The sequence below is a fragment of the Haliotis asinina genome, chromosome 9 (genome assembly GCF_037392515.1).
Source record: "Haliotis asinina isolate JCU_RB_2024 chromosome 9, JCU_Hal_asi_v2, whole genome shotgun sequence".
NCBI classification, from domain to species: domain Eukaryota; kingdom Metazoa; phylum Mollusca; class Gastropoda; order Lepetellida; family Haliotidae; genus Haliotis; species Haliotis asinina.
This window is the reverse complement of record NC_090288.1, coordinates 53,164,259-53,191,979: the sequence shown is the minus strand read 5'-3', so window position 1 is coordinate 53,191,979 and position 27,721 is coordinate 53,164,259. Positions and strand designations below refer to the sequence as shown.

Sequence of the window (27,721 nt, the reverse complement as noted above, 5' to 3'; positions counted from 1 at the left end):
ATTAGACTGCGCATATTCAAGTTAACTTAGATTTAGCAATAAAAAACAAACTCTTCAGTGTATATGTATTCAACTTTGAGTTACTTATAGTTTTTGAGACTTTATTAGAACGCCTAACACTATTGTGCAGGAAAATTTCCCTTTAATCTTAGAGACCAAACCCAGTCGTAATCAAACTGGACCACTGTTATCATGTGACTCTTCATTGTCACGTGATAAGTTCAAGATGTCTGCGCCCGTAATGAAATGACACCTGTCGATGCGTGACTGGTGTGCTGTCGCATGATCATCTGTGGATGACACCTTTCATTGTGAACCTTATGATAAAGGGAGAACCCATAATGACTGAAATTAAAATGACTATACCCCTTCATTGATGTATGCAATACATATAGTGTATTAAATTGAATTTGATGGCAGCCCCTCAACTTATAAACATCTGTCCATCCTAAACCAAGGCTGGTATGTCTAACTGCAATGTCAGTTATACGGGCACCTACTAAGCAGTGTAAGATTTGATGTGAAGGAATATGGAATCTTGCAAAACAGGACTCTCACTAACAGGGATTTCTGGCAATACTGGACCTTCCCTTCATAATTGAACCTCTGTATTCCATACCATCAAGTAAGAGCTGGTTTTTAGCACTTTCTCCAATTTACATTTTGGACAGAAAATATCTGACAAGGGGCGAAATTTGTCATGTAATTAATTGCCCTCAAATTCATATGAACTCTCTCACCATTCCGTGGGCAGTTACTAAAAATATGATTTTCTACGAAGGAATGTGAATTATTCTCACTATATTTGTATTTCCATAATAGACACACATTTTACATTGTGGAATTAGGATAATGATGTTAATATTCTAGAATCTGATCTCCCTATTTCCATAAAAGACTTCCATCTTTCATTGTGGAATCAGGGTAATGATGTTTTCACAATCCAAAATGTAACATATGTTAGAGGGTAATGATGTTTCTATTCCAGAGTTTAAACTCACTGTTTCCATAATACACTTAACTGCATTTTTCATTGGGGAATCAGGCTAAATTACCATAATGTAATCAATACTGATGTTATCGGATTTCATATGGCTGATCAATATCACTGTTTACCTAGCTGTACATTACTGTGTTTTTGATGAACTGTTCAGCATGACTCATTGCTTCTTTGGTGAACAAGAAAAAGTATTGCAATTGTTGGTCCTGTGCTTTAGTTGATCAAAGTTGGAACTTGGAAAGGTAGTCTCCCAGTCAGCATAGTGAAAATTCACTGAACAGTCCAAGAAGGAGGTAAACTGCAAGCGTAAAGTGTACATTGGATTTAATGATGGATAGTAGTTGTTAGAATTTATATGTTATTATCTACAGTCATAACTTAGACAAAGTCTGAAACATATTCTCAGGGGTTGGTACATGTTGCTACTTAGTGAATCCTTTCGCTAATATTAAAATCATTATGTTTTCAGATATATTGTCTGCAGATTCAAACAAAATGAAATCAAGCTCAGACCTATTGGCGGGTGCTGCTAAGGCAACAACCTACAACATGGCTCTGCAGGTAGGTAGTCCATAAAACATTACATTGTTCCATGTTATGCTAATATCTTATTTTGCTTCCAAGAAGTTTCAAAATCTTAAATATATTGTAGGTTTGTGTATAAACAAGTGCTAATAGCCATGCAAGCAGATGATAAACAGGCTGTTATGAAGCTTTCAAGAAGAGGAGTCCCATTTTCTCTGACCTGACCTCAACTGCTTACACCTCATTTCGCCTACACCCATATCAACACAAATTTATGGTTGAGTGCACTTCACATATATGCTGTTATACCTGGTGAAAAGTAGACTTCCACTTATGAGGTATTCTTCCATTAATGAAAATAAACTCTTGCAATGGAGATTTATACTTTGATAGATCATATATTCAATGAGTTAACAATGATCAGTCATTCACCATCAGAACACCATCATGTTAGTGTAACTAAGAAAAATGAAAGAAAAATAGATATGACAATTAGATGGCATTTTATTCATATAAAGCAGTGGACATTTATCTTCCATTAATACCTGAACAACAAAGGAAGATATGTTAGAAAAAAATATTTAAAGATAGCATGCAGTAAGTCATATGTGATGGCATCTTGAAGTTATAATTCATAAACTTTATAAACTTTGTTACTAATTCATCAACTTCTAGAATGCCAATTAAACAATCAGTCCAGCAGAACTGTATGAAAAATGAATTCAAATAAGAGCACATCTAATCTGTCTGATCAGCAGCATGACTGTAAATTAATTAATGATCACCTCCTTGAATAAAATTTACCACAGGTCTAAAGTTGTGTTGTGAATTGGTTCAAATCTGATTATTGATGTTTGGTTCATCACAACTGATCAGTCATTAGAAATAATTGGTTAGTGTCATTTATAAGATTTTCAGTGAACAAAGGTTTCTAAGGTTCTTTTTCCAAATTGCACAACATGGATTTGCAAACTTCACAATTTTGATGGATTACTAGTATGTTAGGAACCTAAACTTCCTGGTGTCTGTAAAATAAATTCAGTCATGACTTGGTGTGAGCTTGTAGTGTTGATGAAACATACATTTAATGCTACAGATGAAACCAACCTTGTGAAAATAGTGTTGATGCAAACAAGTGTTGCAAAATTGTTTATGTTAGATTATGAGAAACCATGGTCGATTGCTTGGTTGTTTAGTGACTGCAACCAATCTTCAATTGTTTCAATTAATCGGACCACTATGAGTGGAAAGTAACAAGTCAGGTCTCATAGGACTCTTGTGAACTCTCACAGAACACCTACCTGATGATACCATCTCAGGCATTGGTTTGTGTGGTTTGGCTGCCTTAGACTGAAACACAATGTATGTCTTGTTGACCAAAGGTTTGACTGAACCTTGTTTGGCCAGTGTCAGCCCTAAAATGTGTATTTGATCAATGTGCTGTCTCACAGATTTACGAGAAGTGATTGAACTTTATATATATGTGTCACTTGTAAATTTTATTTGAAATAACAGTTTGCTGACTTAGTTGACACTTGTCATTGTTTCCAAGAGAGATGGAGAGAGATGAGAGATGCTCATGCCGCTGACCACTGGATTGCGGACTGCCACCATATAGCTATATAGTATATTATTTGCTGAGAGTTGTTTTAAACAACAAATGCACAAATCATATTTCTTGAATTTTTTGCTGTTTTTCAGCTGATGCTACGGGTGATGACTTTCTTCTTGAATGCATTTGTTTTGAGATTCATCACCAAGGATTTACTGGGTGTTGTTAATGTCAGGTGAGAGGTTTTTACCCATTTGGATTCTGTCTTTGGATATGCTAGCTCTGAGCCAAACTGCCCTTGTTTTAATAATTTAATGATGACCTTGAGGCAGAACAACCACTAGTTATCCAAACAATATGGACTATTCCTCAAACTATTGTTCATTGGATTTTTAAACCAATTTTTAGCTGCTAAATGGTTGACTAAACATCAAAGGAACAAATGATGAGGATGAGAAACTTATAATGAGTAAATATTGTCCTGTGCATAGAGTTCAGGTCATGAAACAGTTATATAATGTTGAGCTGAGAGTCCTTGGATGGATGACCATGTTTGACAGTTTGCCTCCTAAGAGTTCCCAGAACTTTAGTCCCGCACAACAACAAAGTACATGTGGTACATGTGGTCTCACCATAGACAAAAGTGCTTGTTCAAAATTGCCTCCTAGCAGAATATGAGTACCTGGGCTGCGTTTCACAAAAGCCTCCTAAATTTAGGAGGTCGTAGCCCATACAACATTGTTTACGACCCTCATCCGACCTCATTTACGACCGTTTCACAAAGACGTCGTATCCATGTTGCACCACAGGGTCCTAAATCCATGTCGTACATCATCTAAGTGGTACTTTGGCAACGCATACAGCGAGACCAAACAGGCGCCTGTGTATCCTGTTATTCCCAAAGTATTTCAAAAAAGGAACACAGTTTCAATAACAATGCAAATACCATTTTTTTTTAATTGATAGTATCGTAATAATTGGATTCTCTCACTAAATTCCATTGATAATTACAAGATAAATGTATAAACCAGTTCCATTAATATTATCAGTGTGCTATAAGGTTTGAATTAATAGTTGTCCATTAACCTGTTCATATAAAACTGCAAAATTAGTGCCAATGTATTGACTTGTGTACATCAAAGCAGGGAAACTATATATAGAATAGATTATCCCTGATCAGAGGAATTAAAGTACATGTTGCTGTTATGACTACGTTGTATCTATTAACACTTGTGTAAAGGTTTAGATATGGTCCGCTACTCTACATGTGTCAACTTCTTCTGTAACTTTTATTCAATCAATCAAAAATTTTCAAAGAACAAAAACACATACCCTATATCCACGTATGATGTGATATTAAACAAGGCTAAAGGTAGATACTGAAATTGGATTCATGAAAACTTATCTGGACCATACGCAAAATATTCATCATAGTACTGAAAGTGTTATCAGAAACAATTGTGTTTACGCATGTTCATCCAACCTTCACCGCAAAGAAATGGCCTAATATGATACTCTTTCCATGCATACAGGTACTGATCCATTAAAAACAAGTGATACACACTGTAAATTTGTAGTTTTTGTTTGTTTACATTTCAAACTAGCGCAGTCTTTGTTTTCACCCACTCTATGTTTCGTTTTATCTAGACTGTTGGTACTGGTGGCCAGATGTAATATCACCATGATAACATGTATGAGAAATTCAGTGATGCATTTGTCGCAGCTGACTATGGAATATTTGTGATGTAATAGGCGTCTCATACCGGCCTCTGCAAAACAAGATTTTGTAAATATGGCGGAAAGCGCACTAAGGCGTTTGTGTGAGTATAGATCCAAAGCATCCTAATCCATTCTAGGTTTATCGGCAGCGTTTCAAATTTATCATTGGTAATAACATGAAAAACTGATATCAGTGATCGTTAGCATGTCATTTTTTAAAGTTAATAATCATAGTAATTATCCGATTTTCACATTTGAAATCATACTGTACACCAAGTAATGCCATGAATCATGATTTTGTATTGTGTCAAAAATGGGGAGTCTCTTGTAGCGTTGCGCACAATTAGAAAAAAGAGTGTCGAGCACGTTCAACCTATCTCAAAATTTTGAGATAGGTCCAGCATGTTCAACCTATCTCAAAATTTCTCCTTACCATAATCGTTGACGCCATCTTTGTACTAGTAGTGTTTACAACCTCCTAAAGTATTTACAACAGGTCAATCGGGGTCCTAAATTTTGGGCTGTTTACGACACAGTGTAAATGTACAAGGTCTTTGTGAAACGGGGTACAAAAATAAGAGGTGGTCTACGGCCTGCTTTACATGGTTGGACCGGTAAGAGGGTTTTGTGAAACGGGCCCCTGGTGAGATAAGTCATGTGACTATAACCCTCTGGCGCCTAAAAAGCAGCTTGGGTTATCTGGGACAATAATTATCAGATTCTAATTACTCGTCAGATGGATATGAGTGTCTTTCTTCAGGCACAGAAGAAATGGGAAAAAGTCAGATTGCTGACTTTGTATGTTAATGCAGGTTGTTGCTGCTGCACAGCACAGTGCTGTTTTTGTCCTGTGAGCCTTTTGACAAGGCCTGTCTCAGCAAACAGGAGAAGAAAGACTGGCGTCAGGTTGTCAACCTCATGTGGTGTGTGTAAGTACAAAATATGTTTAGTCCTTGGGCATTCTGGGATAAAATGGATCTCAGCTACGTCACAATAGTGATGAGGTAGAACTTGTATTATGCGTATGCATAAGTTCTTCAAGTACATCTGCGGCAGGCCAAGGTATGTCATACTTGTCCCCTTGGGATTCTGGGAGAGTGTGGACCCACAAATGTCATACTTGTCCCTTTGGGATTTGGGACAGTGTGGACCCTCAAATGTCATACTTGTTCCCCTTAGGATTCTGGGAAAATGTAGGCCCAATATGCCATGCTTTTCTCCCCTTTATATTCTGGGAAAAATGGAGGCTTCTTTGTGGTATGCTTATCCCCACATGGGATTTTGAGAAATTTGGGCCCCAGTATGGGATGCTCTTCTCCCCTTGGGATTTGGGGACTATGTAGATCTCAGTGTATCTTGCTTGTGTCTTCTTGGTTATTCAGGGACAATGTTGACCCTCAAAGGTCATGCTTGTCTCCCTTTGGGATTCAGGGACAATCTGAAACCCATGCTTGTCTGTCCTGTAGAAATGTTCCGCAATGGCATGACATAAACATATGATTGTGGATTTATGACATTGACATTCATCATTATGTTGTTCTACTGCTTGCACCAGTACTCATGAATATGCAACGTACCTGTCTTTCCTTCCATGCAGTGAACAAGTATACATTTGGTTCAGCTGCTTTTAAAACCAGTATGGAGCACCAGACCAAATATTGATTAAACAATTAACACATGGTGCAACTAATATATATGCATATTGTTAATGACTGGTGCTGCAATCCCATCTGCTTTATCTGGTGCCATATGTTTCCAGGCTGCATGGTAGTGACGTGAATGCCTCTTCCATGTCGGCGCTATCACAAGCTATCATGACAATAGCAGGGGCTATCATGACCAAAGTCGGACTCAAGCTCCAGATAATTTTCAAAGCCTGTATTAAATGGCTTGAGTAAAAATAGTAATGTTGTTGTCTAAATGGGTATTGATAACTTTCGTTTGGTATGGAATACACATTATGCTTCTTTTCATTATAGAAGAGTATGGAAATAGTTAAGTCATGTTATCTTAATGGAATAAGTCATGATGTTCTCATCTTTACTGATTATGCTTGCAAGTGATCAAAGATATTGTAAAGCAAGCTGACAAGGTCATAAGACCATTGCAATGAGGTTATACAATGAATAAACACAATGGTTTGTTGTTTATTTTGGGGGAAAATTTCACCCCAAATCGTAGCTCAACTTGCATGAACAATGCCAGAATTGTCCTTATTTTCTGGATGCCGATACAAGTCGATACAAGTTTTTTTGTCACCTCTTTGGGTTATTTTTATATTAATCAATATGTTTAAGCAAACCCTTTTAATCATAATTCTAAAAACAAGGAAAAAATGCCAGCATGTTCAGCAAGCACTAGTTGTGTGGATATGTGTTCTATATAAATATCCTACAGCAATAATAATCATTACTATTTTTTACCTGGGACATTCAAAGTTATTATATGCAATAATAAACAGTCAGTTTACCATTCAGATTTGAAAACCCAAATGTTTTTGCCAGGCACTACTTTAGTGCAAACTCTTATGCTCTCATTTAATCCTGCAGTGAGAATTTAGGACCCTTGAAAGAGGAAGAGTGCCCCAAGGAATATTTGCAATATGATATAACACTTTGCGATTATTATTTACGGTTCAATATGTAGGATTTCAATCACTATCAATACATTTAATAAAAGTCATTTCAAACCTGAATTTACATTTCAGTATATTTGTTAATACTTGTGTGGCCCATTGATGTATAGAACTAATAATGGGGACAAAAGTATGAATACAAGTCGAAGATCACAGGGTTTGAAGAATCTTCAGTACTCCTTGATTTTCCTTTTTCTGCAATTTGTTAAAGAATCAGTTCAAGGGAGACAACTGTGTTTCAGGGTGCCAATCTCGTTGGTGTTTGCCACTGTATTCAGCCTTGTCTGGATGTTTGCTCTTGAGCTGCCGAACCCAGACACAGTTCCACACTATAACGTCGGTGTTATCTGTTTTTGTCTCACGTCGGTGCTGGAGTGTGTTGCTGATCCTTTGTGGCTGGTCGCTAGGGCCCATCTCTTTGTCAAACTCAAGGTACAGGAAGCTTTAAACAGGTTATCTCTGACCATCGCGCTGCATGTGTTGTTAGGATCTGAGTGAGAGCTGGGCACAGAGCACTATCGCTAATCTCTACTTCATGAAAATCTGTCAATCAATCTTTGCTTGTCTCGTTGAATGAAAAACACCAAACTTGTAAAAAGAGCGGCAAGATTTGATTTTGTGTTTAGTAGAAGGGCCAAGACTCTGTGACTTGACTAGGGTTTTGTGCCTTGTGGATTGAATCTCATGTTTTCAGCTATGGTTGGGTCCACTCTTGATAATTTAGATTGGGTTTGGGTTGCTTTGGTTGTTGTTTAACACCTCTCTCAGTGATATTCCAGCTATATTGTGGTGATCTGTAAATAATCGAGTCTGGGCCAGTGAGCAACAGCATGAGCATTAACTGCATAACTGGAATATGATGGCATATGTCTACAAAGTCGGAAAACCAGACTACCCAATCATGTTAGTCACCTCATCGACAAGCACTGGTTACTATTGAAACCTGGATCTTGATGGATCCCAGGTGTTATGTTCTCAAGGTAATGTGCTTGTTTTTGTATCATTGATCAAATTTCATGGTCAGTATATGCTGTGCACATCTCCCAAACACAGCGCTAATATTGGAAGGGGGTATCCTCGTGTTAAAGTGTTTAATTATCGTGCCAAATACCATTGTTCGATTCTATACATGGGTACAATGTGTGGAGCCCAATTCTCATGTTCCCTCTGTGATATAGTAGCTCAAATATCACTAAAAGTGGTGTTAAACTCACTCACTTGCTCTAATATTGGTTAAACTGTATGGTTGCTGTCCAGCACTCAATCAGCCTCATTGTAGAGCTGATGTTTTGCCTTCATGCAATAAATATTTCAATCTCATGCATGATTGTGAAATAGTGCTGTGGTCTTTGAATTCTGAATGTTATTTTTAACTTTTTGCTATAACAGAAATGGTATGTGTGACATATATATTTTGAAAGATGCATACAGGGACGTATGATATTACAGAGCCGCTACTTACAGGTGCTGGCCTTCGGGGCAAATCAGATCACTAAGTGTATCCTCTCAGTGCTGCTCATATACTTCTTCCCATCACTTGGACTACTGGCATTCTGCATAGCTCAGGTAACAGAAACATTTATCTCAGTATGTTTTAGCATTTTGCACTCTTTGCATCTCAGACGCTTGAAATTAGTTAAAGATCATGTTGAAGTACGTATGTGCAGTATCACTTAAGTCGATTGGTTATCATGCAAAACGTTGAGCTGGAGCACTGACATGAAAACCAGAGTGATGTACAGTATGCCCACTTGCACAAAGCGGTCTCAGTACTAAGACAATCTTACGGCTGTGTAAGAGATAGGGTTATGATCATTGTGGCTTTAAGGTTGTTTTGTGCTCTTGGGCCCTGGGGCCCCTTTCACAAAGCTCTCGTAAGCCTAAGATCTCGTAACTTTTCTCGTAGCATTCGTACCTCCTATACCATAACATAGGAAGTAGGAATGCTACGAGAAAAGTTACGAGACCTTAGGCTTACGAGAGTTTTGTGAAAGGGGCCCCTGGTCAATAGGTAGGTATTTCTCTCAGGATGAGGGTACCACTCTTTAGTAAATCGACACATTATGTTGTAACATTGTTAGATGCCAGATGTGTGATGTCATACTGTTATGATGTCACAATGCTATTATCACAATGGTATAAAACCCTGCTTGACTCTTGGAAAACTGAGAATCACCTCACTGTAGGCAGTTTGTATCAAGTCTTGTTTGAGATATTAAACAGAATATTAAACTTGCCTGTGTGAAACTCGTGAAGGATTAACTATGAAACTTGCTTTTGCCCGTTTGATATTAAATCATTAACTTATTTGATAGATATGATATTACACAGAAGGTCATTTTGTACCCTCTATTTCTGAGGATAACCATGTAATAACAGGTATACCGTCTACAATTGTTTGATTAAGTTAAAAGTATTATGAAGAATTGTTTTTATCAGTGTAAGTTATATGTAAATAAACTGTCTGTTGTCATCATATGATAAATGTCAGTATTGGCGATCAGAACATACCCTGCCACATGAATGTGTGCAGTCCTTCTTAGCTCACTCAATCATTCAACCACCCATGAAAATTGGGGTTAGAATTGATTTCCAGCAACTTTTGTTTGTCATAAGGGACTATTAACAGGATGGTTGTGCTGTTGATCGCTGAATTGTCTACAGCCACCATATAGCTGGAATATTGCGGTGTGGCATAAAACAAAACTCACTCACTCACTCACTCATCCCATCCAGCCATTCAACCCCTCATTCACACACTCTCACCCACCCACTCACTCCATCTTTGTTGATGTTGCCAATCATATATTTGCCTTGCTCACTCATTCCAACCACTGAACAAGGGCTTGTCTGTAAGACCTTCACTCACTCACTGTTCAGGTGACAGGTGCGGCTGCCTACTGTGGCATCTACTACGCCTACTTCACAGTCTATATTACAAAGAAGAAAGATGAGGATTTCCCCCTGAAGTCAGTGAGGGACTTCTTCCCCCAGAGGATAAATGGGAAGGTCAGTATTTGTCCATCATAACATACAGAAGAATCTGTCATAATCTGTGAATATGTATTGCTTTTCACAAAGTGGTCAATGTAGCGGATTGCCTTTGGGGTTTACACTTTCCTGGTAAGGTAGAGATTATAGCCCTTTTCTTCTTTTTCAAATACTTTTGGAGGGTTGAGCTCCTTCACTGATTCTAACCCAGGGTCTCATAATGAGGCACCAGCACACAAAGTCAGAAAGCTGCAGTGCCTGAGTTCATCTAGTGTGCTGGCAATTACGTGGCTGGCTCTGAGAGTTTGGATTAGAATCACGGATAAGACTCAACCTGGAAAAAGTACTTGAAGTTTCAGTGTTTTTGTGTTCCTGTGAAATATACTGATTATTTCTTTTTCGTTAAGGAAACATGAAGTGCCCATATTTCTGTAGTTGCAACTTTGTGCTCACAAGATGGAATACACCCAAAGACAATCTGTCATCACTGTTTTGTTACTATTTTGTTACAGTCCTATTACTATCTTGTTACTCTCCTGTTACTATGTTGTATCACAGTGACACAGGTGATATGATGACAAAAACAAGATGCAATACATCTGGAATTTATTTTTACTTACTGGCAAACAAGGATAAGTTGGATCGGCACAGAGAACATGTTTACAAGAAGTAGGGGGTGCATGGCAAACCTGTTTGATTTCTAAAAAAAGGAACAGCAGATGTAGGCTAGTGCATGTGCAGTTCATGACATTGAAATTGATTCAGTGCATAACTACACACGCTTTGTTCATAAGACTCTCCTATGGTTGGAATAGCAAGTCTGTAATATTCGGACAACCTGGGGCCCCTTCGATCACAATGGTAAACACTGGTGGGCAACACTCTTACATACTAATATGGGTCAATTGTCAGGTCAGTGCTGATCTTGTACTTTTTTGCCAGTAGTGAATTTTTGTTTTAGTCCTCATTATTGTTGACAAATACACCGCTTTTAGCAATATTCCAGCAATATCACTTTTAGCTGACACCATAAATGGCTAATCACACATTGTACTCGTGTGGGGAATTGAACCTGGGTTTTCAGCGTGACAAGCAAACACTTTAACCATATTTTTAACATTACATTTCTGTTTCTTCGAAAGTGTATTTGATTCTTGAACTGTATTCATCAGTTTTCAAGGATATACATATTGTTTGACAGTATTAAAGCATATACAGATATGTTTTTGGAACAGGAGATAGCCTAGTAGTAGTACAACTGGAGATTTGACAAGTATGCAAATAAGTGTATCATAACAAAAAATAATTATTAATCAGGATAACCCTACATCTAGTGTTGATATGAGGTATTTTGCTTGAGGACAGAGTCATATTTCATGCAGGCTGATATTTCTTGCTGATATATTTTAAATGGTCACAATCAATATCAGCGGTTTTAATTTGGAGTTACTTCCCTTAGTGCCTTATCTGTTCAGTCAGTGACCATGACATTGCTGAAAATGTGGTGAATTCTCTTGTAATTTCGTTGATTCTGCTATAGGATGTCATGGAATGTGATAAATATGTCTATTTTCATATCATTACATTTTTCAGCTCAAACTGAAAAACAGCTTTTTTGTGAGCTGATAAAACTATATTAGAAAATTCATCATCATCATACATACGTTTCTGTAGCAGGGACAAAAAGACATTTTCAGTTCTTTTATTACATTTAGAATTTTTATGAAAATTCTCCAAACAGTCCAACCTCTATGCTGTTTCTAATTGGAGACTGATGATATAATGTTGGTAAAGCTGAAAAATCCATGTGTTATTCACATATGGGTCATTCTGTGAAGCTCATTCCTGTTGTCACTGATATTACATGAATATTGGTAAAAGAATTATTACTTATTCAATGTGTTCTGTTTCAGCCATATTTTGACAGCCAGCTGGCCAGGCTTGTGGGGAGTTTCTTCCAGCAGTCCCTGCTCAAACAGCTCCTCACAGAAGGTTTGTTTGTTTAATTGTTTGTTTGTTTGTCTGTGTAACTATTTGTTTGTTTTTGCACTCAGCAATATTCCATCTATATGATGGCTGTCTGTAAATAATCAGAGTCTGGACCAGACAATTCAGTGATCAGCAGCATGAGCATCCTGTTAATGACCTCTTATGACAAGAATGGGTTACTTAAGATCAATTCTAATGCTGATCTTCACAGATCCTGAACACTGAAGGAAACCCCAGGATATCCATATGTGAACTGTTGCCTTACAATTACATGGTGAATACCAAACCCTCAGTTGAAGGAAGTAAAGATGCAATCTGAAATGTATTGCTCGTCTAATAAAGAAGTTGACATCCATAAAAATACTCTCTTCCATATGTGAATCACTTCTTAATGCCATTCAAAGACCATTTCTGGTGTCCCCTTTCGTGATATTGCTGGAATATGGCTCAAAGTGGCATAAAACTAAACTCACTACTGGCAAACCTACCTGACAATTGACCCATATTAGCATATATTAGTGCTGCCCAAAGTGGCATAAAACATCACTCAAAATCAATAAGAAAAGAAACGATTCTGAGAAAATCTGGTCAAGATGTTAGATATTGAGGAATATTACCATGTATTATGTATTTTACGTGAAATACATTGTTTGTGTGAAGTGTTATCTTTCCGCTCCAGTGATTGAAGTGAGCTTTTATTGATATGGTGCCGTGGTTTTATATTTCCACTTAAGTGATATGATTTGTTTTAGTCCTCATTATTATTGATAAACACTTATGTGTGCTGCTCTTTTCTAACATGTTACCTGTGAAGATCTGGGGTAGAATAGATCTTTAGCAGCACGTTTGCCACAAAAGGTGACTTCTTGCCACAAAAGGCCAATTGATCGCTGACTTGGTTGACACATGTCAACAGTTCCCAATTGTGCAGATTTGTGCTCATGCTGTTGATCACTGGATTGTCTGGTCCAGAGACGATTATCTACAGACTACCACCATAATGGTGGAATATTGCTGAGAGTGGTGTAAAACTTAACTCACTCACTTTTCCAACACGTAAAAGATGTAAAAGCTCACCCAACCTCGTACTATTATGAGAACACATTAAGTTGTGATGACAAAACACTTTTACTTTTAAGGTGCAAGTGATGACATCATTCACTGAAGAATTTTGATTACACAATGCCATTTAGAAAGTGGTCAGATGTAACATATGTTATACTAGTATAGGGGATTACGGCATGGGGATATCTGAACAAAAGTACTAGAATCTGTACTTTATTTCGACAGTGTAATCCCAAATATAACATACACTACTAGAGAATTTGTTTTTCCATATATTGTTTTTTAACCCATGTGGTACTTTGTAAAGGTGTTTCATATGTGTCATAACACCTTCTAGTGATTTGGGGGCGGTGGGGTAGCATGGTGGTTAACGCGTTCGCTCGTCACGCCAAAGACCCGTGTTCGATTCCCCACATGGGTACAATGTGTGAAGCCCATTTTCTGGTGTCCCCCACCATGATATTGCCGGAATATTGCTAAAAGCGGCGTGAAACTAAACATACTCACTCACTCACTCGAATGATTTGATTGGCTAATGCATGAACTTTGACATTACTGGTACTACTTTCATCACTCTTTCCATTCATGATTTTCATTCAAAAGTTTTCACACCTGAGAGCATGTAAAACGAAAACACTTCTATGGAATTTATTTCATTTACAGTGGTTACTAGCATTATTTTCAATTCTATAATAACTCAAGTTTCTGTGACAAAAACGAAAATAAAACAATCTATAAAAATAAGTAAACAAATGCGTCCAGTAGGTCTGTCTTGAGTGTAAACAAATATGGCGTCGCCCGTAAAAGTTACTGATTTGGTCAAAGTTGATGGACAGTTGGTTGGAAGAGTTGTAAATATAATCAAGAGGTTGAATACCTTCTGCGTGTATTTGTCAGGACTGTACAGTAACACACAACATCAAAAGACGAGCCGCGCTCTTGTATCTCTATCACTGCCACTGTCAGCCGCATCCATTCATGTCCTCCCGCACACCAACATATTGTCACTGCCATGCCTCCATGGTTTCTTATGTAGGGGTCAAAAGCACTTCCCAGAATCTGAACACAATAGGCTTGAGGTTGTAGGCTGTGTTTTCAGACCCAATTTTCGGTGGAGTCTTCAACATAAAGGCGTGATTCTGTCTTAATTTATATATTTTCTTGTGATAAGGCGCCGTATAGGAAATACATTATAGGAAGTATGTTTTCCTGGAGTGAAGCGGTTGACATTCCAATCACCAATATGATGCATTAATCCGCGTTACATGGTTCTGTATAGGAAAGCAAGATATTGCTTTATTTTAATGATATTTTCATTTTTTAGAACGTGGATAATAAATAGGATACATAACTTGTTCCCCTTTCATATCAAGTTTATGAAATAATTTTGGTTTGTCTCAAACTTTAGCGAGTGACAAACCAAAATTATTTCATGAGGGACATTAACTTGATATGAAAGGTTAAGCTCATTTAATATCCTATAAATCTTTTTTTCTGAAATTGATGTCATGACTACAGTTCTAATGAGAATGATATTGAATATGTCTAAACAGCATTCTAAGTTATCACCAGCCTTGAGACCAAGCGCTGATTGATATTGTATCAGGCTGGCAGTTTTATGTATTCATAGGCCCTTGTGGCCTTCAGTAAATTATCTGTCAGTTTAGGTATCAACTGGAATCTTTCCCATAGTTGTTTTCTTTATTATCGTTCAGGTGTCATCAATCATGCTACAATAACCTTATAGTTTCACTGTCATTTATGTGCTATGCGCAGAGGAATGTCAACACCAGTCTTTGACAAATAGAAATGCTCTCTGCACCTAATACTCTTTGTAAAAACTTTGTGAAACCATGTACAGTGTAGTTCATTTTGAGTTTAATGGTTTGACTGAAACAAAATAGACCTGCAGATTTCATTCAAGGCCTTTACATTTTAAAGCCTGCAGGTGGCAGCAGGCCCTGATGGCCAGCTGGCAAATTAAATTATTGTAAACACTGTGTCCAAATACTGTTGCTTTGTCGAAGTGGAACTAAGATCTTCTATGTATCAGTAAAGACATGTTTCCTGCTTTCTCCTGTTCTCATGTTTGTACACAGTAAGTATAAGAATATTTTGGTTTTTTTCTTTTCAGGGGAGAAATTTGTGATGACATTTGTTGGAGCTCTCACATTCGCGGATCAAGGTACTATTTCACTGCTTTCTGTGTGCCTCTGTAGATGATGGTGCAGATTATGGTTGACTGATTAGGGTTAACTGATTTGAACTCAATGATTAATTATTATATGTTCATTCCAGCATTCTACTGTCAGGAAACAACATTTCGTTTCTGCGTATTGTTACTAAGCATTGTTACAGTTAAGAACTTACCGTGACAAACAATGTAAGAAATCCCCTGTGAACCAGCAAAACAGAACAAAGACAAAGTTCAAAATATTCAGATATTGTATTTAGACGATGAGAGAGCAAGTTATACAAAGTCACAAGTCAATTTCACAATATCGATTTCAAATACAATACAAGTGAGACAAAATCTATGGCAATGGGTCACAAAGTATAATATAGCAAACTCACCAAAGTCTTAGTGCAAGAGAGAGACAGTTATGCAGAATGAGACACAGCTAGTGGTCTGGCGGCCGTAGATCAGGCGTTGACAGATGCAGAAAGATATTATCTCCAGAGAATGAATGTCTGTGTCCCCTATATAACACGGCAACAAGCTTTTATATATACTCTCAGTCGTTTCCCAAAAGTAGGAGCACTTGCTGCCATCGCCAAACACTGTAGAATGCCCTCAAAACAGTCTCCTGGAGGTAAACAAACAGGAAGTCAAGGGCAGATAATTCCTGGAAAACCTGAATCCTAAAAATGTGGATCATCTATTATACGAAATGTGACCCATTATAATTATTATTCAAAACACTAAACATTGTGACCCAATAATAATTATTACTGAATTAATAACAAAATATACCGAAAATACACACTCATAACAGCATCAAAATCTTGATAATTTTATTTGGTTACAGGTCACATGCAATGTAAAACACAACTTTGCAGATTCTGATAACGTTTGGTATACACTTACTGAAACAAATCATCAAAAATGCCAATTTAGCCTATAAAGTTGAAAAAACACGCAAAGAAGAAAAGCTCGTGAAATCAGAGTCCAAATGATTCAGTCATTGTCCCCCAGCACTGGGGGAAAAAGTGGTTTCAACAGCTGTGCTGCGCTGCACTCATAACGCCTGAGCATCTGCTTCGTTTCAAGGGAGGTAAACCCAAGTACAAAATATTGCACTTTTGATCTGCAAATATATGCTTATAATTTTGATCATTTGTTTTTTCTTAATTAACATTGCATTTTATATATCATGAATTAGTGATAAATGTGTTTGATTTTTTGGTTACATGTGACCTTGAGCAAAGTACTTTTGAAATGTAATACATGTACTTGTAACTGATAGCCAGAGGTAAAAGTATTGTTCTGAGTTGTTGTCAAATTGTGGAATCTAGTTATTCATAGGACTTGACATTTAACGAATGACACTATCATTACTTATTCAGGACCTTGAATGTATCTAAAGTTCCTCCACGGATGACAGAACACGAAGCCTGATAAGACGTGTATGGTCTATCATATGTCATAACAAGCTTGCTAGTATGACCATAGTGATGATATGAACACCTGTTTCTCTTTGGTGTTATTGATTATGTGTGATGTCAGTTATGACTTAGCTGTATGGCATTAAATTATTATTATCTTGTGTGATTGGCTTCAGATAATGACTTTATCAGATACATATGACATTAAGTTAGGCTTTTACAGTTATGTATGACATTAACTTATGACTTTATCAGTTATGTATGTCATCAGTTGTGCATGGCTTGAAATTATGACTTTTGGCCAGACCAATTTCTTGTTTTACAGATCCACCAGACATATTTTTTCATGAATTAACAAGATATAAAATAATTTTTCCTGTTCAGAACATTAAATTTTATTCACCAAAAATGTAAACTAACAAGAACATTTTTTAAGATTGTCTTTTGACACATATACACTTCATAAATTGCCAAAAGTAAAGTACTTTTAGTATTTAGAAGGAATATTTCTTTGACTGATGATTTTATTATATTTTTTCCCACCGCCATTAGGTTTCCTGATGACAAAATCTGTAAAATAAGAAATGAACTTGGTCTTGCCTTATCAGTTTTTTTATGACATCCATTATGTTACTTTTGATTGACATCAGCGGATGATATTTTCAGGCGTGTATGACGTCATCAACAACCTTGGCTCAATGGCTGCCAGGTTTATCTTCCAACCTATTGAGGAGAGCGGGAACCTTTTCTTCTCTCAGCTGCTGGTACGAGGTATCCCTGTTCACCAACAGAAGCAGGTGGGTTGTCCACAGGTGACAATAAATATTTAGTTGTTTGATTTGCTGTTTAGCAGCTCACCTAGCAATATTCCAGCTTTATTTTGGTGGTCTGTAAATAATCGCATCTGGACCAGACAATCCACTGATCAACAGCTTGAGCATCATTCGAGGCAACTGAGATATGATGTGTCAATCCAGTCAGCAAGTCTGACCTCCAGATTATTTTAGTTTTCTCTTGTGACAAGTATGGACTTCTAAAGACCAATTCTAACCTGGATATTCATGGGTCTGAGGATCAAGAATCTGTAACATGACACTTCTGAAGTCAGAATAGGTCACTGGTGAACACAAGAAGCAATTATGTAGCCTATGCGACATCAGATCAAATCCATCCCCATTGAATTTGACATTCCAAAGTCAACTTCAAGCATGACTGTTAGAGTGTCCATACATTGCAGCTGACTTTGGTCCCATCCCTGAAGAATCACAGAGTGATCTATTTCATAAGAATGAGTATTTGAAATATGGAAGTACAAATACTAAAGTAATAAAGTGCAACCATGTCTCAGTATATACTAGGAAGCAAAGTCCAAGATAGCAGACATTTTGTAAATAATGAACATGGATGTAACAAATTGATTTCATTTTTAACTACAAATTTGATACAACTGTGTTGTACTGTTGGTTAATCATGGACACAGGCAATACAGTTAACTTCAACATCTACTGTTTTGCAGGACTCCGCCATCCTGTGCAGTCAGGTCCTGGCATATGTTTTGAAGACAGTCACTTTGATTGGTCTAACAATCCTTGTGTTTGGCCAGTCATATTCCTTCCTGGCATTAGATCTCTATGGAGGAAGTATTCTCAGCTCAGGATCTGGTAAGTTCATTCTCAGAGACCAACATTTCCCCTAAGGTTATGCAATCAGTAGATATTTATTGTATTGCTTCAGTCTATATACTGAAGGGAAAAAATAGAGGATCACCTGTATTCTCTGACCTACATATATCTATACAATGAGAACAGTGATTGCAAGTATGGCCAGACGTGGCCAGACAGTTGTTGGGACATACTACATACTGACTTTATTTATTTAAACTGAAAACATTGAATCAAGTCTGTTATGTTTGACCTGATTAAAATGTGAAATTTTATGCAAACCTTTACGTGTTTCTCTCACTATATTTTTGGAGTAAATGAGTTGTGTTTTGCATCCCTTTTGGCGACATTCTGATGTGATTATAATGGGAGACACAAGAAATTGGCTTGACATTTTGTTCACAACTTGTCACCATGATCTGTACATTTTTGGCTGCATGCCAAGGTCACAATTCTAATGGTTCAATCTACATTTTTTGGTATAAGAGAATTTCGTTTGTTAAGAAGAGGTCATTTAAAGAACTTCTTACTTACAATTTTGTGACATCAAAATCCAGATTCTGAAATGTTTCTTCATACCATCAGTATGACTTATTCAGCATTCCGATGGCACCTGTTTGCACAAGTTCTTGGCAGCACTGATTCAATATTAACCTATTATGAATTAAATATTGAATTATCATTCATATTTTCCAGATGATAGAATTTAGTTGAAACAGATAACTGAATTTAATGTTTTAATTGGCCCCATGTAGTTCTAATATGACATTGTCATGAACAGCTAAATTGTTAATGAGATTAATGGCCTGAAGAAGGACAAAGAAAACACCCTCATTTATTCAAGATCTAAATCTCTGTCGAGGAATTTAAGTGTTATTTTTGCTCAAGAATTGATAATTGCTTATCATTGTACAAGTATTAAATCATTTGAAGCGATCCAGAGTTTGGGATTTTATTGTCAGCGATTAATGATGTCATTGGGTGTGGGTTCAAGAGGAACTGTCAAGACATTATTGAATCACAATTTGTCCTGAATGGAAAAATGTGCTTTCACAAAATGGATATGAAGGAAATGTTATACATTGTGTGCTCTGGTTTTTTCATGAACAATACCTTTTAATTGTCTCTTAATTGTGTATTTAGTTCTCATGTCCATTTTCAACTTGGATGTTACTTCAGCATGGAAAGAGGAGAGAAATATTATGATGGTGTATTAGATGGTCCTTGATACATACCAGTGAATGATTTATTCCAATCGGAACAGTAAATAATTCTTATTTTGATTCTACTAAATATGTCTCTGGGTCGGAACGGAACAATGAAGGGCTGAGTCTTTGATGCTGAATGGTTCATTTGTAGAGTTCCATCACTCACTCACTCACTCACTCACTCACTTACTCACTCACTTTGTATGTTTGTTTCTCAGGGCCCTCTCTCCTGCGGTGGTACTGTTTGTACGTCCTCTTCATCGCCATCAACGGCATCACAGAAGGATTTGTCTTTGCAGCCATGAGCAAGGAAGATGTCGACAGGTAGATGTTACAACACGTTTAGCGTAAAAATATCCTTAGGAAAGGCTGAAAAATACACTTTGAATATTTGTTTCAAATGATGGCAATATTTATGAGGATATGTAGAAAGGTTGCTACCTCAATGGCAGTATGGTATTATTTTCTTGTGAAATATTTTAATATTCAGATTGCTAAATATCTGATCCTTTACTAGTCCATACAATTCCAATTATGTATAAAAGCATCCAATGTGGTTTATTGTTTTTTGTTTTTGTTTAGTATTGCACATCAGTAGTATTCAAGGACTATGATAATGATTTGTAAATATGTGAAATGGGACAGCAAATCCAGAGACGTCGTGAGTGCTGACATTGTGACTGAGTCAGAATGACTTGTAATAGACTGCCCAGTCCAGAATCCAACTGTTGATAGCTGGATGTATCTGATGACCGATTATGATGCAGGAATGCCTGTATGGTGTCTGTCATTTATTCTCTTCCCACAAAGGTTACTTGTCATATCTTCCTAATGTGACCATGTTCAAATATAGCCCTTTCATGGTATGAGTGTTCAGATTTTGTGACTTCTTGCAATCAGGTTTAGTTGTGCAATCAGGGATTTGGTTTTAAAAGTAAACATTGGCACGACTTGGTTAATTTCAGTATACTTTAGGAAACCTAGAACCTCCACAAGGTTGCGATGCACAAATGTTTCTCAGTAGGCAGAACTCAGTGATGTAATGGCAGATCAATGTCATCTCCATCACCCTTGTTGACAATGGACACGTTAACCATTAAATGTCTTTTGAGTGACATCAACACAAGTCCCCAGTAGAGGAGGTATATTTGTGGCCACCTACAGTGGATGCTGTCAAAACCGGCATTTGTCCAATCCGGCAAGTTGTCAACACCAGCATTACAATCTCAGTCCCTTCTTTGGCTTGTACATTTATCATCAGTTCCATAATCCGGCACATTGTCGAAACTGGATTATTTCTTCAGTCCCAGTGAGTGCTGGTTTAGACAGCTTCCACTGTATTTGTCTGTATTAGTGAAGTTAGATCTAATTCAATGTAACATGTGTTCTGATATGATAGACGGATGGGAGATAATTTGTGTTGCGATTTGTTTGCTGCTAGGGGATTTAACAAGAAACTGGAACTGTGGCCATATTAGAACAGAGTTTATAAGCAGATATGACAAGTAACCTCTAAGAGTAGAGAATGTCTGTCTTTATACAAACAGATTTTTTAAACTGATATTATACACTGCAAATGCAAACGCTCTCCCTATGGGAAGCTTGGCTTGTATATTCACAGGAGAGCTCAGAAGGGCAATGATATATGGCTACTGGGATATAATGTCACATTGTTTGGTCAAATGGAGTAGTTATTTATATGCTGTATCAGTGGTCTGTTTATTATTATTGTTGCTGTTTTTGTTTGTTCAGAGAATGCTCTGCCAGAGCATCTGAACCATGTTTGAGAGGCATTTAGAACTTGAAGTATTTAGGAAGGACAACAATATATGGATGAATAACTTTTGTATTACTGTAACAAAGAAGTTATTCATGCATGTAGTGTTAACCTTTCCTACGTCTGAAACGATCTAATGTGTGCAAGTGATTGGGTATTCAATTCATCAAGTGATATGTCTGCAACTGACATTGTTGAGAAGCATCAACGATGAAAGTAAGATAAACTGTGCTTGTGTTTTGTGAAATAACTTACTGTTGTATTTATCCCAAGGTACAACAAGAAGATGTTTATATTTTCTGGAGTGTTTCTCCTCTCGTCCTGGCTCCTGACCAAGATGCTGGGCAGCGTCGGTTTTATCCTGGCTAACTGCTTCAACATGTTTGTCCGGATTCTACATAGGTAGGAACAACTTACATAGTGACAGTTGCAATGCATTGTTGGACACTGTGTTCGCTCCCTCCTTCTAGCCCTCCTTCATTCCTTCGCTCACTCGCTTATCACTCACTCAAGTGTCTACTGATATCATTTGTATCAACATGAGTTGATCAAATTACACATATTACTCACTCACGCACTCGAGCTCAAGTATCTACTGATATATTGTATTAACATGAGTTGATGAAGTTACACATATTACTCACTCGCTCACTCAAGTCTCACTCACCCACTCACTCACCCACTCACCCACTCACCCACTCACCCACCCACCCACGACTATGGTAGTTTACTATATTTTCTGTGGTTTAGTATGCAGAGAATCTCACCCGATACTCTCTACTGATATCAATTATACCAACACGAGTTGATAAAGTTACAAATATCCAGCATATTGGCCAGGATAGTTTTCCTTTCACATCAAATTTAACTCCTTAGTTTTCATTGAAATATGTACATTCCTGAACATAATTGCAGTGCAGTGTTGTGACATTGCCAGGGCATTGTACTAACTATTACTCGTATGTCAGAACATATCTCCATGGAGATACAGGTGTGAATACAGCTTTTTGAGAAGGGAGGTTGCACTGTTCATTTTCACACATTTTTATGAGTTTCAGTGGCTATTTAGTAAACTTTCAGGACAAAACAGGGTTGCGCATCCACTTGCAGAGATATTATATCAGACAAGTCTGGATAATAAATAGGGTATCAATAAGTCCTAAATCAACATACAGAAAGAAAATATTGTTTCTCTTAACATATCACATGTTATATTTCCAGTGTTCATTTCACCCGGGGGTATTACCGGCAGAGTTCTATCCAGCCTCTGTGGGAAGGCCGTCCCTCCCTACTGGTGCTGGTCAGCCTTGGCGGCAGCCATCTCATCATGTACACATCAGAGGTGATGACTTGTTTGTTTGATTGTTAAACACTGCACTCAGCAATGTTCCACTTAAAATAAGTTATCTGTAAATAATCAGATCTAATATCAGTTACTGAAGGCCAGGGGCGGTGGGGTAATCTAATGCTAAAGCATTCACTCACCATGCCGAAAACCTGAGTTCAGTTCCCCATATGGGTGCAATGTGTAAGGCCTATTCCTGGTGTCTATCACTGTGATATTGCTGAAATATTGCTAAAAGCGGCATAATGTCAATATCACTCACCCCTGAACAACTCTTAACGGGATCTCTACTCATCGTAATGAACTTTGCAACACCATTATAAAGTGAAATATTTTTGATAGTTTAGATATTTATAGTTGAGTCTTGTTCTGTAGCAGATCTGATTTAAAAAAAATAGCGAAAAACACATTTTCATGACAATGGCCTACTGGGGGTTGGTTTTGTCACAAAATATTTGGAATTTCACTCGGTTCATGATGACTGTATACATGACCGTGAGATGTTATGTTTTGTGTTTTACAGAATACTTTTTCGTTTGAGTATCAAAATCGGAACTCGCTTGTTTGTCTCAATTTGCCTGATGGTCTGTTCACACACCGACAACAAGATATGCATTCTTTTGTTCCATCTTAAGGCGATAAATGATTTATCAGTGTTATCAAAAATATACTCTTCAGGTGTGAATTGTAACACAGACCTTATAGTTGACTCACATCTGGCTTCCATATGTACTCGATGTGGAGGTATAGTCTGTTTGTAGTGAAAACGTACTGGTGAATTTCACTTTAAACAAAAAAGGAAATCAAATAAAGTGAAATTAATATTGTAAATTCTTGTAATTTTACCTTTACCAGTAGAATATTTAAATCTCAGAATTTTACTTAAAGTAATAAAGGGATAAAAGTTGAATGTCAAATGATTATAGATTCAAATCGCTGTTATCAGTTCGTGTTACAAGGAGATAAACGTTGTGGCTGGTACAGTGAAACAAATGCATGTGCTGTATGTAATGAGCGTTAACTGAGACTAACCCTGCTTGTTCTCTGTGTTTTGTATAATGTGTATACCCCCTAGTAAGACAAAGCAATAAAAGCGATTTGAAACTGTGATCAATTGAGAAACAAAACTTATCCTAAGTTGAATAAAATTCTGAATTTTAAATGTTCATTTGTCAAGGTAAAATTTTGAGAACTGACAATCTTAATTTACTTTGTTCAATTTACCCTTTGGTTTAAAGTGAAATTCACTGGTACATTTCAGAGCAAGCAGACTATAACATTTTGTATCAAAGTGATTCCCATTTTAGGAATTGCAAAAATTGTGATCTGTTTGGTACTGTCCATAGAAAACATCTATGCAGGGGTTTGGTATATTTCTAATTGTTTTTAGGACTTAGAGAATATTGCTGGGCTTCATTGTGCATTTGACTTTCGTTTGTGCAAGAGGTAGCATTTTTAAATAAGTATTCCCACTGAAGAAATTAGGAACTAATTGAAAATATTCCTGGAAGCCAGATCTATAGAAAGGCTTCTTTGTTTCAAAGAATTTTCTGTTTAATATTGCTGTTTCTCATCAGTTAATAAGGCAGTTTAAAACATCACATTTGTACACTCGCCTCTCTTTACTGATACTCAGTATTGATAAATTTTAATACATTATGTTGATAAAAGTTCTTAAAGTGTTTTGATAATTAGTGATGTAAATTAATGAAGAGTAATTTCTTGGCATGCCAAGTTACAGAAACTGAGATGACCTTTTGTGGCGTGCCAAATTACAGAAACTAAGATGCCCTTTTGTAATTTTCGGTATCAGAATTCCTAGCAAGAATTTAAGGTCGAATTTAAAGTTTGGCCGATATCAGTCATGTTTATGTTAAAATATTCAAAAGCTTTAAAGTGAATAGAAATACTTGACCAAGATGCATTACCCAAAAAGCGATTTGCTTACAAGCAATGAACACTAATTGAATTCATAATTGAACAGCTCTTTGGAATGGAATGACTTTACGGATTTCTTTTAAATATTTTTCTTGTCTTCTGTATGTAATATATGAAAAATATTGGTATTTAATTTCCAACAGTAGATGTTTTGTATATGCCATGGAAATAATTCAGAATGTGATCTTTCACCCTAGCAGGCCTATATTACACATGGCCTTTAACTGACCCTAGGTGAATTCTCTGTCCAGAGTTGTACATTAATAATTTCTGTATGGTATATCATGGCCAGTAAGGATTACTGCCTTCACTTTATAATGACTGTTTCCTCTGTACGCCTTCCGAAAGTAAAATGTGTTTGTTATGGTATATGAACAGCCAAACAAGCAGCTTTATGCAGTCTAGACACCTAGGACTAATATAAGACTGATATTGGTTAAGTGAGTGAGTACGGTTTTATGCCACTTTTAGCAGTATTCCAGCAATATCACTTCGGGGTACACCAGTAATGGGCATCACACATTGTGCCTATGTGGGAAATCCATCCTGGGTGTTCAGCATGTCGGGGGAATGCCTTAACCTCTGTTAACTTCCATTATTCCAGCTATAACTTGATAGAGAACACCTACCGTTGTACCCATTTCGAGAACTGAACTTGGTTTTCAGTATGAGAGCCAACACCTTAACCACAAGGCTATGCTCAAACTAAACTGTGACATTTTTTACATTATTAAAATTTTGTTCTTTTTTCCAGACACTTCTCTGCTGTGACAAGGGCCTTTCCAGAAGAATTCTTCATATTGCTATTGGCGCTGGGTGCCTACTGATGGTACTGTTAACAGTGTATATATCTGAAAAGAAACTCATAGCCTTTGTTAGAGACCAATTTAATAAGAGAAAAAATACAAGTAATCAAGAAAAGAAGAGCTGAATAAAATTTTACCATGTTTATCATTTCATTTGTTGTTTAACTGACTGACTCTTCAGAATGCTTAATGTTTGACCAGTGTTAAATTGATGTGTACAATATGGAAGCATCACTGTTTTCAGTGTGTTTTTGTTGGTTGTGTTTTTAATGCCACACTCAGTAATATCTGTCATCGGTTCCAAAATTGTGCAGATCGATGCTCATGATGTTGATCACTGGATTGTCTGGTCCACCGCCATACAGTTGGAATATTGCTGAGTGCGGCGTAAAACTAAACTCACTCACTCACTCAGTAATATCACTCATCTAGGCTTTGAGAAAGCTCTTGGAAGACATTCTTGGAAGACATGGTTATATGAGATGCTCATTCAGTTCAAATTAACACGAGAAGACTTAGGTTAGACCTGGTCCTCAGCAAGCCGTGCTTTCAGAGGCAACTATCGTGACTGGGGGTGTTCAGGCTCATTGACATGTCATCAGTTCCCAAATATGCAGGTCGATGTTCATGCTGTTGATCACTGGATTGTCTGGTCCAGGATCGATTATTTACAGACTACCACCATATAGCTGGAATATTGCTGAGTGCAGCCTAAAATTAAACTCACTCACTCTCTCCTACTGTTCTTTGACAGGATTCAAACTTGCCCTCATCTGCCTACGCAGGTTTCTGGAATTGTTGTGACTTGTTATAGTGTAATGATACCCCATACAGTGGTTCAGTCCTCGAGTTATCAAACACTGATTTATCAGGGAAAGGGCAGTGAGTGAGTGTAGTTTTGGGCCACTTTTAGCAATATTCAAGCAATATCACGACCGGGGACGCAAGAAATGAACAAAACACATTCTACCCTTGTTTGGAATCGAACCGAGGTCTTTAATGTGTTGTATATGTGCAACTGCTTTAATGACAAATCACCTATGGTGGAACACTGTTGCAGAATGTCTGCAGAACTTCTGCACACCAGAAAGCTTGAAATGCAAGGGAAACTGAACGATTTGTGTCAGGTTCTTACTTAGCAAACTCTCGTACAGTTAACCGTCAGGAAGGTATATTTCTAACACACTTCTTTAAACTGGACATTGTTCTAAATACACTGGTCCGCCATGCTCGCACCACACCCACAGTACGATCTCGAATGCTGCAACTAACATAAATATTGTTTTAAAACAAACACGCCAGAAGCTGAAAACATTGTTTCAGTTTGCTTTCAATTTTTGAACTATAAAGAGACTGCTTGTACTGCTTTGGACCCTCTCAGAAAAATGTGTTAATTGTTTATAAGAGCTCTCGCAGAGAATGATTTCATTTAGTTTCATCAAGGATTGGAACTAAAACGGCATTATATGTATATTTGCAGTGGAATCTCACTTCCTTGTAGCTTTCTGTGTAAACTGGTTTAATGTATATAATACTGCTTTAACAACACATTTGGCTTTGGAATGTATGGATCCTATGAACTTGTTAAGTGAACACCTACAGTCCGTTTGAGTCAGAAACGGGCTGATGAATTGCACAATTTATCATTGTACAAAATTGCCTCATAAATATAGATAGTACACATGTTTAACATTTACTAATACCCAACAGCTTTCTGATGTTTGAAAATTTTCCGGACCCCACCAAAAAAGATGTTTAAGAAACTATCATCACTGAAAAGGCAAAAGTTGTTATCTGTTACGGCGGAATGAAGCCGCAAAAACGGAACAGCCAGTCATGGCAGGGGACATCTCAAAATCTCTATTCCGGGAGACCTATCGGTTCCTCGTCTGTCGTAGTGTCAT

At 37.2% G+C, this 27,721-nt stretch overlaps 1 protein-coding gene across 3 annotated transcripts; it reads left to right on the top strand.

Moving 5' to 3' along the window:
* Positions 1 to 165: 165 nt before the first annotated feature.
* Positions 166 to 25,960, top strand: LOC137295758 (man(5)GlcNAc(2)-PP-dolichol translocation protein RFT1-like). 3 transcript variants are annotated; one of them, XM_067827292.1, is made up of 15 exons: positions 166 to 625; positions 1,470 to 1,561; positions 3,227 to 3,312; positions 5,609 to 5,725; positions 7,674 to 7,863; positions 8,896 to 8,997; positions 10,312 to 10,440; positions 12,336 to 12,414; positions 15,611 to 15,661; positions 17,749 to 17,879; positions 18,599 to 18,743; positions 20,170 to 20,275; positions 22,002 to 22,130; positions 22,950 to 23,070; positions 25,766 to 25,960. In XM_067827292.1, exons 2-15 carry the CDS (start codon positions 1,496 to 1,498, stop codon positions 25,940 to 25,942), a joined length of 1,629 nt encoding a protein of 542 aa, XP_067683393.1. In that variant the 5' UTR covers positions 166 to 625; positions 1,470 to 1,495; the 3' UTR covers positions 25,943 to 25,960. The 3 variants fall into 3 exon arrangements, with proteins under 3 accessions (XP_067683393.1, XP_067683394.1, XP_067683392.1); XM_067827293.1 differs by having other exon boundaries at positions 213 to 462; XM_067827291.1 differs by lacking the exon at positions 166 to 625 and adding an exon at positions 1,178 to 1,293.
* The last annotated feature ends 1,761 nt before the right edge of the window (positions 25,961 to 27,721 follow it).